We start from the raw sequence: 20746 nt of genomic DNA on the forward strand, positions 1-20746 counted from the left end.
AAGACACGGGTTGTCTCCGACTCTGAAACAGCAGTGATGGAATCGGTGGGGCCATATTTTCTAGGTAGACAGGAGCCAGACTGTAAGATAGGCTCTCCAGGAGGATGGGGGAGGGGGAAGGATTAGGGCAATAGGAGTAGTGGAGAAGCCTGTGTGCCAGCAGACAGCAGACATGTGGTGGAGCTTCCTTGGTGAGGAGGTAACTGATAGCCACCCTCTTCTCCTGGGTTGATAGACAAATGTGATGGTGCTAGGCCAGATCTGGAATTGGGCATGGGAAGAGGAGGGCCCAGGAAACCATGACCCAGCCCTACTCTCCTCAGTCTCATGACAGGCGTGGATTAGCTGAAGACCCACGCCTCTCAGAGTGACTCCAGAGCTGTGACAAGTCAGGTGGCTTCAGTTTACTCTCCCTGGGTGAAGTTCTAGCCCAAAGCTCTTGGATTTGTCAGACCCAGAGTCTCTCTTCTCTGCCCTTCCTGAAGTTCTGCCAAGGCAGAACCTCCCTGACACCACAGCCAATTTCTGGGGGAATCTTCAGGATAGATGGATGGATGGATGTGTGGGTGTAGTATAGAGGTGAATGGAAGAGTGAATGGGTGGGGGGGGTAGGTAGATGAATGCATGGATGAAAGGATGGACAGATGAATCAGTGGATAAGTAAGAGACAATAGGGAGAGGGGGACTCTGTCACCCAGCATATACTTCACTGGCCCCAAGGCTTTCCCCTTGACGGAGAGCATCTGAGGAGGTGTTTTGAGCCCTGGAAATCCTCTCCTCCTCCTGAGAAGTGCTCTCAAATCCAGCCTCACTAGCAGAGATTGACCTTCTACCGGGTCTGCTCTTGAACATAGCCTGTAAGCAAGTTTGGACTGCAGAACTCCCCACATGTGCGATCAACACATGCCTCCATAGATCAAGCCCGGCTTCCTTTACGCTGCTGGGAGCTGGCTCTCTCAGAGAACCTTCTGGCAAATCTTCACGCAGAATCAAGAAAGGCTCCCCACATCAAACTTCTCCCTGATGGGAGCCCGTGTTGCTGGAAAGGACTTGGTGCCATGGCCCTGCTGCAGAGGTGTCTTAGCAGATGCCAGGTGGCATCAGGTGGGTGGTTACCCCAGCCTGCCACTTCCTCTTAGTCTAATATCAGCTCAGGTCAGCACTGATGAGGGTACGGGTTCCATGTAGCCAGCAGGGTACACGGGACTGCTGTGTAGGCAGAGGATAAGGAGTGCAGCCCTCCCCAGCTGGCATGGCCCCATGTCTTAAGAGCTTTTCATTAGCGCCATGGGCCAGTTAGCGAACCATTGCCTGTGTGCCTATTGATAGCCCTGCACTCATTGTGCCTCAATGCCCAGTATCCATCCTGTAATGGTAAACTTTCTCTTCTAGGACAAGCTGAGCTGCTGGGAGACACACCTGAGCCCCTCTGACTACAAGACTTCATCCTGCTTACGCCTGGAGAGCTGCCCAGGTGAGGCTCCTGCCTCCCAACACTGGCCCCACTCTGACTCTGTCCAATCCGTATGTCCTTTCCTGCACCCCTCCTTGCTCACTCTGTCATCTGTCCCCTTCAGTTTCCCTCTTTCAGATGGGTCTCTGTTTCTGAGTTGCTGACTCTTTCATCTTGTCTCTTTTTCTCTTTCCATCATGTATTCATTCACTCATTCATGAGGTTGTGTTAATTGGCGCCACTGGGCCAGTCTATCCTGGACACTGGAAGTGTCTCAGTGAACATACTTGACTTGGCACTTGGGGAAGCATCTCTTCCGGAGACCCATGTGCGCCACACAGCCCCTATAGTAGATGGTGCATGCAGGATGCTGGGCTGGTTACGTGGCATGGTCACTGGCCACATTAGTACCTGTCAACTCTTCAGCAACAAGGATGACTTTCACTGACGTGCTACTGACGTGAGGTATCCCAGGCTAGTTGTAAGTCACCCCTCAAAGACCCAAGGTTTTATTCTACTTGAAGCAGTAAGTTGCATGACATGCATCTGCAAGCATAGGACCCTCAGAGGCTTCGGTGAATGGTCTCTGGGACAGGTACCCAAGCCCTGATAACAGGTCCTGGCTACCACTCCTGTCTCCTTGGGCTGTCTTGTGGAAGGGCCATGTGGAATTTACTCCCAGCCTGCTCTCCACTGCACTTCTCCTGTCCTTCACCCCCAGTGAGAGAGATGGGTTCACACCAGGTCAGGTTGGCCCTGGATGCTGGCTGGCCCTGCTCCCATCCTTCCGGGCCAAGATTGAAGGACTTTATCTATGCAATGGCCTTTGTCTTTATCAAAGATTCATCCTTCTCATGGGGTTTTGTTCTGCACAGTCACAGAGACTAGAGAGCTCCTGAGCGATCTAAAAAACAGGGTCTCCTTTTCTGCTTCTAATCCAAGGCACTGGCCCCTAAGCCTGCTGGAGAGGAAGGGCTGAGTTCTGGGCTTGGGGGTGAGAGAGGATACTGAGGGTAGCTAGGGTTTGGCTGGCCTTAGGGAATCTGTCAGAGAGCTACTGACTACAATCCATGCTTCCCAGGGCAAACCCCTATCCTTCCAACCTCCCAACCTGAGTCACTGCTGCAAGGTCCCTGATGTTCAGGCACTGTCTGGCAAGAAGGAGGAGATAACAGGATGGAGCCTCAGCCAGATATGGAGGGAGGAACCCTTCAAGGGGTCAGCTTTTCAATCCTCCATCTCTGTAAGTCCCCCGAGGAGCTCCAGCATGTTGAGGCCATTTGAGGTCTAGACTCTAAAACAAAACCCCACAGAGACTGTGCGATCTGGCCATCCCCGAGAGTACTAAGGGTGGTCTGTGCTCACCGCCTTCATTACAGCTGCTCCCCACATCCTGTGGGCTCAGTGGAGTGAGGACCACGGTGGCCTTATACTCCATGGACAGTCTGTTTCTTAGCGCCTATTTGTGTGTGTGTGTGTGTGTGTGTGTGTGTGTAAAATGTATGTAGTGTATATCTGTGTGTAGTGTGTTGTATGTGTGTAAAATGTGTCTGTGTGTAGTGTGTGCATAGTGTGTGTGGAGTGTGTATGTGTGCGTGCAGTGGTGTGTCTCTCAGGGGAAAGTGACAGAGCAGAGCCAGGGAACTAGAGAATGAGAGTTAGGACTCCAGATTAAAGCTGCAGCTGGCCTCGCTTAGTTGCAAAGCTTTGCCTTGAGAGAGGGCTTGTTGCTGGGTCTCCCGTGTGGGGCGGGTACTGGGCTCCAACCTCAGGAGTCTGCGTGTCTCCAGGATTGAGAGGCTTTATGTTTTCCAGGTGGATCACCATGGAGGGCGACTGTCTGAGCTGCATGAAGTATCTGATGTTTGTTTTCAATTTCTTCGTATTTGTAAGTGTCCCCTGAGGTGTCCCGTGGGGTCCCCTGGGTCTCTGGCTTCTGCTGGTGACAATAGCCTCTTCCCTAAAATGACCACGGGAGGCTGAGTTATCCAGAGGCAGATGAGCTTGACCAGTAGGCTTCCTGGGAGGCCTGGCCTTGACTGCCCTACTCCTGAGTCCCCACCCCTACTGCCATCACAGTAGACGTTTCAGCCAGTCCCTGGGATGGGACAGCCTCTGGCAAAGGAAAAGCTAGAGGGACTATGGAGATGACTCATTTACAACCCAAGTTCAATCCCCAGAACCCACATAAGAAGCCAAATGTGATGGCACGTGCTCAAAACGCCAGCTCTGGGATACATCCCAGGGAGTTCACCTAATGTAACAGTCTCCAAAGCAGTGTGGATGGCTTCTGGATAATAACGCCTGAGACTGACTTCTGGACTCCTCACACACACACACGCACACACATGCATGTGCGCCTGCTTGCCTCCCACCCCCATGCATAATGAAGCAGTGACCTCAGAACTGTTCAGCCAGCCCTGTAGTCACCTATGCAACTGGAAGCTTCTCCGAAGAGCCTTCCTGGAAGGCACTCCGAATCTCGGCATTTTCATGACTTTTTGAAAATTTAGCAAGATTGGTGAACAAGATCTCTAGAATGTGGCCAGTACAGCACAAGCTTGTCATCTCCCTCCCAACCATGGGCTGGGTATGAAGGGACAGAGGCTCTGTCGTCGGGCAGCCTGCCCCATGCTAGCATCCCACCCAGTGCCCTGCTCAGTCCCACAATCCGATACAGTAGAAGAGCCCCACCCCCACTTCTTGGGCTCCATGGGCTTCCCTGGCCCTCCATCTCAGGCACCACCACTGGCCCTCAGGACAGTCCTGTAATAACATTCCCTTTGCTGGCAGTGGTAGGCCATCTGCATTTCTGCCTGTCCATTTTCACACCTTTTTTTTGTGTGTGTGTGTCTTCCTGGGACCCACTTCCTGGCCCTATGGCCAGGTAGCCTACGGGTGTGAAAGTGGCATTCCCCTAGCTGGGGACTACAGCCCATTTTGCCTGTGCCTGGACTGTCCTTGTCAGCAGATGACTATTGAAGCCCAAAGCGACCCACAGCTAATAAGCAGCAGACATGGCTCCTGCTCCAGCTTAAGCTGCTTCTCTCTCAGGATGAGCAAGGCATGGAGAGAGATGGGCCATGCAGAGACTAGTGGGAGGCATTGGCACGTATTTAAGAACGGGAATTCATTGTGCACACCCTATCCCTGGTGTAACCACTGTGAGTTCAGCATCATACTCAGCTTGTTCACAGAGGCTGTTCAGTGTTCTGGAGACCTAGGCTGCAGCCTTGACTCTGCCACGAACTTGTGAGGTCACCTTTTGTGAGTCCTCGGCCTCCCCTGGACCACAATGTGGAAGTCTCATGAGCTTGGAGCTGTGACGTCCTGCTCCCTATGAGCATATGAAAGTCACAGATAAGCCATGTGTGGCACAGTCTTTTCCAGCTTGAGGTGGCACACAGATCAGACATTAGATTGAGAGGCTGTTCGCTACACTGGAGGTCAAGGAGCTCCCAGAGGCTCAAAGTGGCCAGTGGGCCCTGGGGATTTGAGCTCAGCATGATGATATCTGCCCAAGCCTGCAGGCCTCAGCCCCTCAGCTCCAGGCCTCACCCAGGGGAGGGAAGGAACATCTGACTTCACTGTCTGTCTGTCCTCTTTTCTTCGTGCCTGCCTATGGACAGCTGGGAGGAGCCTGCCTGCTGGGCGTTGGCATCTGGGTTCTTGTGGATCCCACTGGCTTCCGGGAGATCGTGGCTACCAACCCCCTGCTGACCACCGGCGCCTACATCGTCCTGGCCATGGGTGGTCTGCTGTTTCTTCTAGGCTTCCTGGGCTGCTGTGGCGCTGTCCGAGAGAACAGGTGTCTGCTGCTATTTGTGAGTGACCTGTTCCCCACCCCCACTCTACCTGTGGCTGTTATGGGAGGGATAGAGGGCTGTTGACTCCCAAATCCAACCTGGCTTAAGAAACCAAAAAGTTCTTCCTGCCTGGGTGGTTTTCAGCATTAAGGCCAGGGGGTCCTGGGATCTGGAGATGTCACTCAGTAATAGAGTACCTATATGCCACCCACAAGGTCCCTGGTTCAGTTTCTGGCCCACTAATTATGGTCAGTGGTCTGGGAGCCCTGAGGTGTCCAGCTACTTACCCACAGCCCTGTAGGAAGTTGATGCAGAGGCCGTTTGTTACACTGGAGCACTGGCCTGTCAGGTCATCTGTTACTGGAGAACAAGATGGCCATCCTGCCTTTGGGCAAGGAATCCTAAGGTCAAGGACACCATTCTAGAGGACCTTTCCAGAAACATGAAGCAGAAACCAGGAGAAAGCTTGAGAGAGTTTTGAATTTGGCAGAAGTAGGAAGATATGCTGTAAGGGGTCAATATGATCATGTTCGTGAGAGAACAAAGAACCTGCTTCTTCAAATCTTGGTTTGAGGTGGGTGTGAAAATTGTATGTGGCCCAGGATGATACCTGAAGTTTTTTATGTAAAAACTGTTCTCCGCTTCCCTAGACCAACCATGGAAAAAGTAACTAACCACATTCTGTTACCCTTGGCTTAACTTTGGGTTTTTTATGGTCTGTTCTGAGTAGCCCCAAGCTCAAGGTGGCTGTTTAAGGATAGGAGAGAGCCAACCTCACCATCATAAGCTTGCCTTTCAGCTTAGGGTCAGGAAGGAGTTAGTAACTGTATTTATTGTCATCAGTTTAAATTTTAGCTTTGCAGCCAGTTGAGAGGCCCAGGTTTTTCTGGTTCATTCATGGCTCAGCAGTGATAATCAGTTTGAGGACAGCTTGGTGGAACACTAGTGTTTGAAGATTCTTAGCTGCCTCTTAAGACTGTCTCCCTCCTCTCCTCAGATCCATAGAGTGACCCTCTGCTGCCCACAATGCCTCTGGGAGTTGACTTCTTCTAGCTCTCCTTAAGCCCCTTCCAAAGTCAAGCCAGTGCCCTTGGCCACCACACGCTTGGCTGTGTTCATGCTCAGGGAGTCCCCTTGAGGTCTGAGGTGAGCAGATTGCCAGGAACAAGGCAGTCCCCAGGCTTTTCTGCAGTCCCCAGTGCCTGAGCAGGCTGGTTTGCATGGGGCCTCTACCCACAGTTCTTAGGAGTGACCTTGGCCTCTGAGTCTAAAGAACCAGGCTTCTCAGGGCACAGTCCACTGAGGACATTGGTGTTTGCCCTGACCTATGAACCCTGAGTAATGAAACCAAGCTGGCTGTTGGGCAGATCACTCACCCTGCAGCTCTCTACTCCTTGAGAGGAGAAGGAATGCTTTCCAGAGCTGCTGCTTAATACTTCATATTTGCTCCTTTTCTCATTGCTCTGATAAAATGCCTGACAAAAGCAGCCTGGGGTGGAGGGAGGTTTGATCTGGCTCAGTTTGGAGGTACAAGCTGTCAGGGAGGGAAAGGCACCATGGCAGGAGCGTGAGGCAGCTGCTGACATGGTCTCTGTAGTCAGGAAGCAGAGAGAGATGCATGCTGGCAAGCAGCTCACATCTTCCCTCTCATTCATTCTTGGACCCCGGTCTACGGGATGGTGATGTTCATATATAGGGCATTTCCCCGCTTCTCACTTAACCCAGCCTAGAAATTTTCTCTTGGTTTTGGCATTCTTGACTGTCAAGGGACCAACTAGCTCTGCTGGAGGCTGAAGCTAAGCAGATCAAGCAGCAGATGGTCTTTCTCTGGATTCCCCTGGGCTGTGGTGAGGAGGCTCGATGTCCTGGTCTTGGTAGGTGGGTTTCTCTCCAGGAGGATCCATGGACCTAAAACTAAGAGAACTTCAACACTGAGCCCAGACCTGCTGCAGGGTCACTGCTTAGAGATGCATACATACCTCAACTTGCAAATTTTACTTGTGTATAGATGGCATGTAATTCAGTGACAGGGCCTCCTGGGCTAGTGGGTCGAAGGACTTCCTTGCAGGGGACCTGTGGAGGCTACTTCACAAACTATGGGATGAGGCCCAGAGGAAACAAGCAGGCTCAGGAGCCTGCAGGAAACTTTCACTGGCCAATGCCTCATTCCTGTAGGGCAGGCCAGTTGGTTCAGACCCCAGGGGCATTTCCTGAGCATGGACACAGCCAAGTGTGCAGAGATCAAAGGCACTGCCTTGCAAGTAGTGAAACTGTCTTTCCTACAGTGGCACCAGGCGTGCTAGAGGAAGACATCTGGCCTGGGGCTCCTCCCAGATTAAGACACCCCCATGTGGCTCATTCCTACCATAGCCATGTGCTCCACCTCCAAGAGAGGAAGTGCAATGGCCTGTGACATGAGCGGCAGGGGAGCTGTAGGTCCCTTTATTTCTCACAGCACAGCACAGCCAACTTCACTGGGAGAGAGAAAGGAACCTGCCGGTGCCCCCTGGTGGAATGTCCTCTTCCGTGTCAGTCAGCTCCAGCATTGTGGCAGCTCAGGCTGGAGAGGCAGAGGCTTTAAGACCTGGTCTCAGGGTGTGATGACCTGCTTGTGCTACTCCTAGGCATGTACCCAACGGGCTCTGAATCCTACTATGGAGATGCTGGCCCATCCGTGTTCACTGTTGCTCTGTTCACAATGGCTAGGAAATGGATGAATGGATAATGAAAATGTGATGCGCAGGCACAATGGAATTTTATTCAGCCATAAAGAAAAATGAAATTTATTAAATTTGCAGGCAAAATGAGTGGAACTGGAAAATATTACATTAAGTGAGGTAACTTGGGCTCAGAAAGACAAATAGCTCCCTCATGCAGAGCTTCTAATTTTTATTTATGTGTATTTATGTGGGAGTAAGTATTGGGTAGAGGCCAGAAAACTAGCAAGGGGCCCATGAGAGGGAAAAAGAGGCTTTAAGGGAGGGAGTGGGAAAATACCAGAATACATATGATATGAAAGAGGGTTGGGAGAGCTAAGAAGGAAAGGGGTAAGAGGATGGGGGGTTGAGGGAATACGGATCAACCAAAACTGAGGAGTTATGAAAATGGCATAAGGAATCCCGCTACTTTGTTTGCTGGTTGAAAATCTGTTATGTATGCATGAAAAGGGTCTGTGAGCCCTGCGTGGTGCTATACACCTGTAATCCCAGCATGAAGGAGGCTAATGAAGGAGGATTACTGTGAGACCAAGGCTACAAAGTTAGATTCTATCTTTTAAAAAGAGAGAGAGAGAAAGGAGAGAAAAGGGATCCTGAAAGCAGGCCATGCCTTCCCCTCCTCGCCTTGGCCTCCAGGGATGCGTCACTGTTAATGGGTCCATCTCTGACGCCAAGCCCGGAAGGCAGCCTGTGCTCTTGGCTGAGAGCAGGCTGTGCTCAGTTGCTTTGCCAGCCTCGGCTAAGTGTGCCCTGCGCCCTGCCAGCTGGAGAGAAGAACAAGGCATTTGTTTTGCATGAAGTTTAAGGAGAAGGCTGAGAGCTGGGGACAGGCTGAATTAGTCCAAGGGCTGGCCACCAGCCAGGTCCTCTCTGACCCTCTCTGTCTCTGCTTGGGCCTACTTATCTCTACATTGGCCTCCTCCCCTTTCTCCTTTTGCCGTCTCTCAGTTTCTTTTCCTGCTTCCTTTTCTTTCGCCTATCACCCTACCTCTCTCTGTTCCCTGCTCACCCCTCTCCCAAACCCGGTTCACACAAGCCTAAAATCGGTGTGGGTCAGAGGCAGGATGTAATACCAGGCCTTAGACTGCTGCCGTTCAAACCAGGGCTGTTCAAGCCCCAACCCAGAATAGATCTGGACAAACCAAAATCATGCCCAAGAGGGCTACACTAGGGCTGTGGGCATGTGTGTGTGTGTTCTAAGTGTGTGCATGTATGTGTGAGTATATATGTATGTGTGCTGTGCGTACGTGTGGTATGTGGTGCTCTGTGTAGTTCGTTACAGTGCATGTGTGCATATCACATGTGCATACGTGTTTGCCATGTTATTTGGTGTGTGTACCTGTGTTGTGGGTTTTGTGGGTTACGTACAAGTTTGTGGGTTGTGGACAACACGTGTGTGGGGGGGGGTTGAGGGGCATAGAAGCCTTAAGAAGTTTTTCTGTTTTTCTAAGACAAGGTCTCATGTTAGCTCAGGCTGCTGTGGGGTCCAGTATAATGATATTGAACTCCTGGTTCTCCTGCACCCCTCAAGTGCTGGGGTTACAGCTGTGCCCCCAGACCCAGTTTGTGTAGTGCTGGTGATCCAGCCCACGACTTCCCAAATGCTAGGCAAGCTTTCTGCATCCTGAGCTACATCCCCAGCCCTTCTGGAAGGTTTTCCACAAGGTTCCTAGCCTGAACCCAGTTCTCTTTTCCAACCTGCAGCTAGATGGAGAAGAGGGCCACTGACTCAGACCCTGGGAGCACCTGGGGCTCCCTCAAGGCTTCTGACTTCCTCCTTAGCCAGTTGTCTGAAAAGGGCAAACAGAGCATGGCTTTAGCCATCCCAACGTCTGCAGCAATAAGGACTGGATGTGGAGCAACCTCTGCCTGCTTCTGGGCCTGAGAATCCCAAGTCTGAGGACAATTGGCCATGTGACCAGTCACCCAATGACTAGCTTAGCTGATGATGAGTGCACATGTGTGGGTCACATGTGAGGCCCTGCCACACCTCTACTGACAGTCTGTACTGGCGATTTCCTGTGTTGTCCTCTCTGAATGTCATAAGGAACCTTATGGCCAACATACCTAAAGATGCCAGTTTTAACAAGGGCTGTGGGGCTGTGGAGAGAAGGATGGGGATGAAGACAGAGGGAAGGAAGGAGAGGGGAAGAGAATGAGTGTATTTAAGAGTTACATGAGCTGTGCTATGTGGAAACTGAGGACTGTTTATCAGAAAGGAGACCAGGACACTCCACATGAGTGAGAGCACCAAGGCTCTGTTAACCTCATTGCTTATTAGTAGAGGTGGAAATGAGAGGGTGGGAATTCCGTAGCCTGGGGGGCCTGCTGGGGAAAGTCCCCAAGCAGCAGGAAGGTGTGAGAGCTGGAGGAAGTCACTTAGCTGGAGGAGTGGGGGTCGAGGGTGATGGGGGCAGGATGGGACTTGTCTCTATTAACCTGCACTTTCCTCTTGAAATTCACACCCTGTGTAGATATACATCAGGTGGGAGCTACCAGGCTCCCTGCCTCTGGGCATGTTTCTCTTCCCCTTTCGCAGGCCAAGATTGGCTACGTTCATTCTTGGCATCTCTCCAAGGCATAAGGCTCTGTGCAGACCACTACGGGGTGGCCCTTGTCTGCCTTGTCTGTGTTTGCCCATGCCCAGAGCACCTCTGAATAGGCTCTCCATAGAAACTCTGGGATGAAGGAAGGCAGAGGGAGGACACAGATCAGAGATGTAAGTACAGGCTGAGCTTCGATGTTTTGGCTGTGTGTCCTGGGACCGGCTGTTTAACCTTTCTGAACCTAAGACTCTTCATGTGAAAATGGGGATAAATAGATCTTCCCTGCTATCATTCTGTACTCACAATCCACTGGGAAAATATGCATCTTGCTTAGCTCTGCTCCTGACTTCACTTGATACACGGAAAAGAAAAGGAAATAAAAGGAACGCTGGCCATTCGTATCTTCTAAGAATTGGAAGCTCCTGCCATTACCCCTAACTGGCAGTACCACCAATTACAGTCACCACCAGCTCCTCTTAGAGCCACGGCCCAACAGTAGAATGGAGGGTAGTTGCTCAGAGCACTTCCTCCTCCCCCAAGCTGCAGAAATCAGACTACCACGAATGGCATGCAACCCTGAGGTACTGAGAGCACAGACCGTGGCAGTGGCAGTTTTCCCACATGGCGTCCAGGCTTCCGCTGATTCTCAGTGGCCTTCCAAGCTGATCAGCAAGGTTAGGTTGCTCTCATGCAAAGCTCATCACCTACCATTTCATGGCAACTCTAAAATGATTGTGCGTGGGCACGCGCCATTCTTAATTTGTGACTCTTGGCCACAGCCAGCATTGCAGGAGTCACTGTGGGATTAACAGCCTGAGGACATGCCAACAGTCAGGGACGATGCAGAGCAGGGAAGGTCCCTTAGAGGCTGGGTTGAGTAGAACTGATGCCCAGCCAAATGGAAATGCCAGATCTCTGCCAGGGTGCGGGCATGGGGAGGCTGCCAAAGGACACTCTTTGTCAGTGACACTCTGCCACTCAGCCCAGAGATACTCAGACTCATGAAAGCCAGGTCAAGGGGTGGCAGAAAAGACTGGGAAGGAGCAGCCAGGGTCCTGCCCCAGGCCCAGGAAGCTCCCCGCCCTCAGCCCAAGACTATCGGAGTTTTTGAGAGTGCTCGGTTTCTGGCTGTTCCACTTAGCACCCAACATTCGAGGCTGTTTCACTCTGACTCCAGCAAGGGTGCCACTCACATGCCAGGCTTCTCACTGGGTGGTTGTGGCACATGCCTTTCATCCAGCACATGGGAGGCAGAGGCAGAGGCAAGGGGATCTCTGTGAGTTCGAGGCCAGTTTGTTCTACAGAGTGAGTTCCAGGGCCACTAGAGCTATAAAGAGAAACCCTGTTTTGCAAAACAAAACAAACAAATGAACAAACAAAAGCATATGCCAGGCTTGTCTTCCCATGGGCTGCATGCCTTCTCTGAGCACAGAAGCAGCAGGAAACCCCAAGCAGGAGAGGGTTGACCTGAAAGTCCACCTCTTGGGACAGTGGAGTGCAGGGCCATCAGGGGTACAGAGGGCACACAGGTTACTCCCTCGGCAGAGCAATGGGCCAAGGAAGCGATCCCATTGTGACCACCTAAGCTAGACCTTCTCTCTTTGGATGCTGCAATGACAGGCCTTTTGACAGCTTTAGGGGCCTGTGTTCTACCGCCATCCTTCATTCTTCCTGAAGTGGCCCATTCTCAACAGTTTGGGACCTCTCCAAACTGGAGAGGCAGAAAAGCCATAGTGGGAACATGACTGGGGTGTCCCAGGATGAGGGTAACGTGGCAGAGTTTCTGATGGGAAAAGAAAGTTATGAGAGAAAAACCCTCAGAACCATCCGCCACCGCCCAGGGCCATAAGGTCATGACTGTGTGGCCGAGTTCTTAACAAGAGGAAGGTCCTACAGCTCATCCAGGCTCTACAGCATGGGCACATCTTCACTCCATCATCACATCTATCCTCATTACTAGCCCCATGTTACTGGGAAAGAGGGACCTGTGATATCCTCAGGCCAAGCCCCAACACCCCCATTTCCTTCTGCCCTAGTACAGCCAATACAGGCTGACCAGCCTGAGTGTGGGCCCCTACATGGCCAGGAAGACAGGGTTTAGGGACCAGCCTCTGTGAGTGCTGGCTGTGGGTCCCTCTGCTGGTGGCTCCAGCCAGAATGAGTATGGAGTTTTCAAGTATACTGAGGAAGGCAGGCCACACTGCTTCTCCCTCTCTTTTTGAGCCAAGTCCAAAACAGTGCTAAGTGAGGACCAGAGCCTGAGGCACACAGCATATCACCGGGTCATGATAACAATATGTTTGTTTGTGAGGACTCTCAGGTGCTGGGGGAAAGGCAGCCAGGCACCTCTGTATGATGCTATGATATGGGGAAGGCCCTGGGTGCAGGGAGAAGTAGGGAAGGCCTCTCAGGGGTGGGGCTGGAGTGGCACTCAGCATGGGAGGGCCCCACCTCAGAGCACCCTGGTCAATCCGTGGAACACAGGAATTTACTGAGTGGAGCCGACAGGGCTCTGTGTTGGACATCAAACTCCCTCCCCTGGAATTTCTGGGACTCCCACTACCTTTCTGCCTATCTCGTGCCTTTGTTTCAGGTGAAGATAACATGGACTCCCTACTTCCACTGAAGATAGCAGGGCCTTCTATTTCCATGGCAACCAGGGGCACTGGGGCAGAAAAAAGAAGTAGCCTTGAGGTAGATGGGGTGGGAAACCCAGCCTGGGATCCCACAGCTTGGACAATTCACAGAAGAAAATGTCCCCAAAGGGAGTCCAAATGGATTTCATCAGCAGCCGCTTCCTGGGGCCCCCAGGTAGGGCTGCTCGGGTTGTACGCTCTCAGAGACCATGTGCTCAGAAGACAGACTTATTTGCCTGCATTGCTCATGCGTTCTCGTGTGACTCTGCGGCTACAAGGGTGGATCATCAGCCTGTTTGTTATGAAAACAGTGATTTATGGCAGCGAAGGTCTGTCTCACACGATGAGTGCACTCCATCTATCACAGAAGGGTGCTTGGGAAGATGGCGCCCACACAAGCCTCACAGTTTGCCTTCTCTCTGCAGTTTTTCCTGTTTATCCTGATCATTTTCCTGGTAGAGCTCTCAGCAGCCATCCTGGCCTTCATCTTCAGGGAACATGTATGTACCACTCAGTGTCCTACTCTGCTGCCCTCCTCACCCCCTGAGCACTAAGTTAGGGTAGCCCCTAACTCCTCAAAGAGACCCTTAGAACTAGCTGCCTTCTCTCACCTAAACAGAACCTGCACTTTAGGGAGGTTCCAGGTCCAGAGCAACCCAGCCAGTGAAGTCTCCTCCTATAGGGGTATTTCCAGAAGGTCTCCACTGGGAGCACTTACGTGTCCTGACTCCTGAACCACCTGGTATAGGTGCCAGCCTGGTTCTAGAATCTATATTTAACCCAGTGACAGCCTGATAATGGTTGTCACAAGGTCAGGTGGCTGGAGGGGACAACCCCAGTCTGGGCATGTTGTGTGCCAGGCTAGGCTACCAGCCTCTCTGATTAGCCTTCACCACGGGCCATTCATTTCAGAGGCTTTCAGCCAGATCCTTATCCTGAGCCTAGTGGAAAAGACCTGGCACTACAGCTAGAAGGGCCTGGGCTCCAAACAGGAGGGCAGGAAGGATAAGACACGTGGGCTAGCCTGGGACAAGGCGCCAGCCTGAGATAACTGTTGAGGACAGTGACTTTGAGGACAGCTGGGAGTTACAGGTAATCAAAGGCTCCCTCTTTACCCACACCCTGGTTTCCTGTAGGCTGGGCCTGGCACCTGCTGATTCTAAAAGATAGGATGACAATCATGCCTCCCATGCCCCACGCACGCTCATTCTCTGCTCTGTGAAGAGCTGCAAGGCTGAGCAGGTTCCCAGTGTGTCTATCCTGGGGTTAGCTGAGGTCTGTGTATGTAGAGATCCTTGTCACAACCAGTGATGACACAGCAAGGTCCCAAGCCTTGGGAAGGGTGTGCCTGCCCCAAGTGGACAGCTTACTATCACCCAGGAGGCCTGGCTGGGGGGACTCAGTGCCCTCTCCTCTGTCCCCAGCTCACACGTGAGTTCTTCACTAAGGAGCTTACCAAGCACTACCAGGGCAACAACGACACGGATGTGTTCTCTGCCACCTGGAATTCAGTCATGATCACAGTGAGTGCCCCTCCCCTCCTCATGCCATCCTGGGATGCTATGAACACTCAAAGCCATAATGTTGACATGAAAAGGCCTGACCTCTAGAGCCCTCCTAGTCCCTTGCCTGTACCAGACATCAACAATCAATCAAGAATCATTGATCCCACTCTTGGCCTATGAGTCATCATTTACATAGCACTTCAAGCTGCCATGGCTAGTGGTTCAGAGTCCAGACTCTCCACAAAACCTACTCAGTGCCCCTGACTTACAATAGCCATTGTCATTGATGTTACTAATAATCAGTACAGGGGCTGAGGAGATGGTTGGGTCAGAGCTTGCTGTGCAATCATGAGGAACTGAGTTTGATCCCCAGCACCCATGTGGGCAGATGTGATGATGTATGCTTATGATCCCAACACTGGGGAAGTGGAGACAGGCAGATCCCTGGGACTCACTGGCCAGCCAGCCTAGCCCAATCTACAAGCCCCAGGTTCCAGTCAGAGCTCCTGTCTCAAAAAATTAAGATGGACAGCACCTGAAGAACATCTGAGATTGTCTTCTCCATGAATATGTACACATGCCCCTCTACGGCACACACATACATCTGCATGTGAACAAATATGAAAGTAGAAAAGACAACAATTAGCGTGGCATAATATAAAATCATAGCAACTATACATGAACCGCATGAAGGACAGAGGGAGCTGGGCCCTGGCAGAGGCTGAGGTCCTCTCTGGTCCTGCTCTAGCTCCCACATTCGGCTCTCTTCTAGTTTGGCTGTTGTGGGGTTAATGGACCTGAAGACTTCAAGCTGGCCTCGGTGTTTCGGCTGCTGACGCTGGACAGTGAGGAGGTGCCCAAGGCCTGCTGTCGGAGGGAACCCCAGACTCGGGATGGGGTGCTGCTGAGCAGGGAGGAGTGCCAGCTGGGGAGAAATCCGTTCATAAACAAGCAGGTACGTTTCCCAGGCAGGGAGACACCCCAAAAATATGGGCAAAGCTGGGGGAAGCAATGTGTGCCCAGAGGGTGGCCGAGAGCTTTGTTAACAGTTCTGGCCTCTACCCATGCCTCTAAGAACCAAGGTCGAAAGAGGATCACACTGACAGAGGAGACGAACTAGGCTCACGCTGGTGTGGGAATGTGGGCTGTGGTTCCAGGGTGAGTTTCCAAACTTCTATTAATAAAAGTCGTGGGCTGGTGGGGGCGGGGCTTAGACATATTGCTGTATTTATGAGAACATTCACCCTGGTCAAGGAGGAGCACTCCTTGATCCCAGGGGAGCAGACTCATTGACCTGACCCTAGACAATCAGGGAGGCCTCCAGACATCCTCCTTTTCTTATAATCTGAGGGCTTCATATCAGCCTTCCCCCTAAGAAAAGCAAAGGTCCCAGCTTTGTCCCAATCAACAAAGGGCACAGCGCCACTTCACCCTTGGCCCCCTCCTTCCTGCTGGCCAGAGACTCTGTCCCTCCCCTGTATAAAGAGAGACATAGAGAGGTTGAGCAGGGCAGACAGGGAGGAGGGACAGAGGGATAAGGATGAGAACCACACCCTTGGTCAGACTTCTGGGAGAATTCAAAATACCGGGGAGCTGATGGAGCACAAGGCCCAGCTCCCATGGAGCTCGCGGTCTCGGGAGAGGTGGTAGATGGTGAACCAGTGAGTAAAGTGAGCCTTGCCCGCAGTGCGGGTTGTGAGAGTGAAAATCAGTTGAAAGAAGTGTTGGAATGTGCATGGGCAGGAGCTTAAGGTTGAGTCCCAAGGGCATCATTGGCCTGAGACCTGACCCTGTGACCTCAGGTTGAAACCAAGAACTCAGCTCTTGTCCTCGTTCCTTCTCTGGGATAGGCCAGAGCTCAACTCCTCTGTCACACTTCCTGCCTTCCTACTCCAGGGAGAGAGACAGACATAAAGATGGAGGGTGCTGGGACTCGAGTACTGTGGAGAGAGCAGGCCACTGAGGGTTTCCATCGCAGGGACCTATGTGAAGAGCAAATAGGATCTGGGGGGCATGGAAGGATGTGGGGAGTCTCATGCTTCCATTGCTGACAGGCCTAGGTGGATACCTGCCCACTGAAAGCCAAGCCTATTGACCTGAAGCATCCTTGCTCCATTACCCCTACGCTGGGGAAGAAAAGTCCATCACAGCCCAGGAGTGTGAGGAAGAAGCCTTGCTTCTTCTGCTGTCTCTCAAAGGCCCTGGAATCACACCATGAGCCAAGAAGAGATTGACAGGGCACATTCTGGTAACTGAGTCACACCCTTATAAGAAAGTGTTACCGCCCCCCCCCCACACACACACACACTCTTCAGCCAAAACACAGACACTCAGGACCTTGCTGAGGACAGGGAGCTCTGAGTTGGCAGATCTTGCAAAGAAGGAGCCAGACCACCAGAGAACATGCACAGTTTCCTCACTGAAGGAACAGCTGTGGGCTCCGAAGTTGCATGGGGTTGGGAGAGAGTCTCACAACCAGGTTCCTGTCCACTAGCTAGCCTCAAGAAAAGCTTCTCAGGACCACTCCCTGCCAGCCCTGAACTTTCTCCTGCAAGATACTTCCCCCATGCGCATACTCCTGCTGTCTCCTGCGCTGACATCACAGAGCCTCTCCAGGCCCAGTGAAGCTAGCAGCTGGGGCTGATGCTCCTGCTCCTATCCCCTCTGAGCCATGTTTTCTGCTAAGAGCCTCCACCGGGAGACCATATCCAGTTGGGTTCTCTCCAGAACTGCTTCCCACAACGCCCAGGACACATTTGTGACTGGCACAAACCAGACTTCTAGAAGTGTGGAGTTCCCTTGGGGATATGGAGGAGGTGGCTAGGTTGTCGCTCTGGCTGCTCTGGGAATTCAAGACAGCTCTGCCTGAACAGCGGTCCCAGGAGGGAAGGATGGTGGGGTACACTCGAGTGCTGGTGACACCTCACTGGCCTGGTACCAGGTCTCAGTGTGAGTACAGGCACGTGACAAAGGTGTTTCTGTGCTATCTAGGTTGGGGGGACACTGTGTGTGAGGTTTGGGAAATGTTGAGAGTGAAGGGCCTTTGAGATATCCAGGCAGTGGTCCCAAGGTGGGCAGTGGGGTATTCATCCTGGAGCCTAGGAAGGGTACTCTAGTGATGAGAATGCAGGTGTTGCTGTCTAGCTGCTGGGGGCTCAGGAGTTGGGTGGGGTTGCGACAGAGTCCTACAACCAGGTTCCTGTCCTTCAAATGCCACTAGCCCCAGTACCTCAGTACCCCCACACACCCAGTCCTGAACCAGCTGCCCTCTATCTGGTTGGTTTTGGGGTAACTATGAGCAGGAACTGGGGTAGAGCATTTCCCCTTTGAACATTGGAGGATAGATGCTATAAAAGGCATCTAGAGAGGGATGTGTATCCATGTGCCAGAAGGAGTTGCCCCATCGTGGGGTAATACAAAGGGTATGCTCATTTCCAGGCTCTGATTGAGAGGCTTGGCCACACAAAGACAAGCATGTGGGAAATACAGTTCCCATGCCCTTCATACAGCAGGAAAGGAATCCTTGAATCTCTGAACTTGGGCTTCCCCTCTTGCTGTATGTGTGAGGCCTCAAGTGAGCCAGCAACTTGCTCTCTCCCGGTTTTTGAGGAGGTAAGCCACAGATAAGCCACTTCTCACTAGGGGCTGCACAGAGGACCAAATGATAGGGCACATGGAGCCTAGTAAGCCCTCGGAAGAGGGATGCTGAGTGTAGGTAGCACTGTCTGCTCTGCCCACTCACGCCAAGGGCTTCCTTGTCCCTGGGGATTTTCTACCAGCCAACCTTTTGCTCATCTCAGGTCACTTGTCCTGGGGTCTCTATGTGTCTAGGAAGTCTGTCCCCTCACTCCACAGGGCTCCAGGGAGAACAGGATCCCCCTTGCCTAGATCCTAGTCCATCTCCACTTGGAAGACACCATGACTCTCATTTGGCCACTGTCCCTGATCAGGTCCTACTGTCTGCTTGCTCAGATATAGCTTCCCAGTTCCACTTAGCCAAAGATACTGGGAATCTGGGTAGAAAACAGCAAGACGCCAGTCTTGGCAGAATCAAAATCCAGCAGTCACCCTGCACAGATGAGCACAATTCCTCCCCCCAGCCTCCCCCCCCCCCACCGAGCTGGTCCTCCAGTTGGGCCCAAAGAATAGTCAGGTGCTCATAAAAGAAAGAAAACTATTTTTTTTTTTAAATGTGTTTCAGATGGCTGGGACTATAGCTCAGCCAGTACTCTTATCGAGCATGCACGAAGCCTAAGTTCCTTCCCACCATCCCATACACTGGATAATCCTAGTACTCTGGTGAAAAAGCCAGAGTTCAAGGTCACCCTCAACTACACAAAGAGTTCAAGGACAGCCTGACCTGTCTGAGATCCTATCTTTTTTTTTTTTAAAGCATATATTTTGATCCCCAGCATTCACCGTGAGGACTTATGGACCTGTGCCTGGGGGGGGGGGGGGGGGGAGACAGTGGACACAAAGTATGATGTGTTTGGGGGACACTGGGGGAGGTCTTGGCTCCCCTTGCTTTATCTGTCACCCAAGATGCTAGGATGACAACAGGCATGTCACTCCTGTGAGTCTGGGGAAGAAGAGCTAAGTTTGAGACTGAGCTGTCTCACCTTGAGCCCTGGGAGAAAAATCATCAATTGCTCAACAATCGGGCAGGTCAATAGAGGGACTGAGGGCACTGTGGACCCTGTGAGCAACTGTCCCACCTGGGGGTTAAGGGCACTATTGGACCTTCTGATGGAAGAAGCCCAGCTCAGCCACCTCTGCCCTCGGGGTCCAATCCCCACTTCTAAAGAGCACCAGGAAGCCTGGGTATTTGAACATTTCCTCATACTCCGTGTCTGTGGCTGAGTTAGCCTGGGGACGTTTTCAGTGTGTCTTGGGGAGGGACGGGTGTTGGCGACATTCTGTGTAGCCAGACTTGGCTGCTTGGTGAGTTCTTCTTTTCCCCACTCTTAATCTGCCCTTCCCACTTCACCCTCTATCACTAGATAGAGGAGAAGGAATAGAGGAGAGAGAGATCCCTGAATCTAATTTCTTTCCTTTTGTTTCTTATTTGAGCACAACTACTAATTACTGAAACCAACCTCCCAGAAAAACCACCAACCCCACCTCTCAGGGGCTCTAGCATTTATGTACCCTCTGACAGAATTCCAAATGTCACACAATTACAGAAACTATCTGCAGCTGGTAAAAACCACGCCTCTGCTAGAGCACAAGGCAAATCATAGTCAGCTTCTGTGGATAGCCTGAAGCAGCCCCGTAACCCCACACCTGGGATTAAAACAAAAACAAGTTCTTATGCTATTTCTTTGTCATTAAAGAAACCAAAATTCCCCAAATTGTCACTACAATTCTGTCAATGACCTGATGCTTCCTCAGTAGGAAAGTGGCAGCCTGCAGCTGCTGAGCCCTGGGGCCTCATGCCAGGGACTTCAGTGCCAGCAATGGTCCAGGCTGCAGACTGCACCTCCTGCTGTGGTTTCATCTCTGGCCTTTCCTTCCCAGGGCTGTTACACAGTGATCCTCAACACCTTCGAAACCTATGTCTACCTGGCTGGAGCCTTTGCCATTGGGGTACTAGCTATTGAGGTGAGTGTGTGTGTGGGGGGGGGGAAGAGGGGTGCTGGGAGAAAAACCCCATGGCCTGTACTTCCCAGATCCATGGCTTCTGCCTGCTGCAGATGCCCAGTGCATTCTTATGGCTGAAGCTGTGCCTGTCCTAAAACCATGACCGCAGGCAGGCCCTGAGAGGTACTCTACTTCACCCCAGTTCTATAGTCCACGTGTGTTTTGTGGGATAAGTGAGTTTCCTTGAAGGTTGAGGATCTTTGCTGTGAGGCCCTGCCTTTGCAAATGTTCAGGGTTTTTTTTTTTGTTGTTGTTGTTTGTTTGTTTGTTTGTTTTGTTTTGTTTTTTTTAAACTTGACAATTGAGCTTTAGTACCCTTGAGCTACCACTAGGTGGTGCTTCAGCCTTCCCTTCTCATCAGCCGCTGCCTAGTTCTAGGATGTGCTCTGGAGCAGTGACGCCCCCTTCAAGGATGCTCTGATCACCTGGCACCCTGATATGCC

At 51.9% G+C, this 20746-nt stretch overlaps 1 protein-coding gene across 1 annotated transcript in view; it reads left to right on the forward strand.

The window, feature by feature from the left end:
- Tspan18 (tetraspanin 18) overlaps positions 1–20746 on the forward strand; it is a 127565-nt gene that overhangs the window by 103563 nt on the left and 3256 nt on the right. The window contains exons 3-9 of the mRNA XM_055600111.1: positions 1393–1474; positions 3269–3341; positions 5083–5277; positions 13584–13658; positions 14583–14681; positions 15436–15618; positions 20181–20264. Of these exons, the coding sequence (XP_055456086.1) occupies positions 3279–3341; positions 5083–5277; positions 13584–13658; positions 14583–14681; positions 15436–15618; positions 20181–20264 (699 nt within the window). The 5' untranslated portion in view covers positions 1393–1474; positions 3269–3278. The remainder of the gene's footprint in view (positions 1–1392; positions 1475–3268; positions 3342–5082; positions 5278–13583; positions 13659–14582; positions 14682–15435; positions 15619–20180; positions 20265–20746) is intronic.

The sequence above is a fragment of the Psammomys obesus genome, unplaced genomic scaffold (genome assembly GCF_907164565.1).
Source record: "Psammomys obesus unplaced genomic scaffold, mPsaObe1.curated_primary_1811, whole genome shotgun sequence".
In the NCBI taxonomy this organism is placed as follows: Eukaryota; Metazoa; Chordata; class Mammalia; order Rodentia; family Muridae; genus Psammomys; species Psammomys obesus.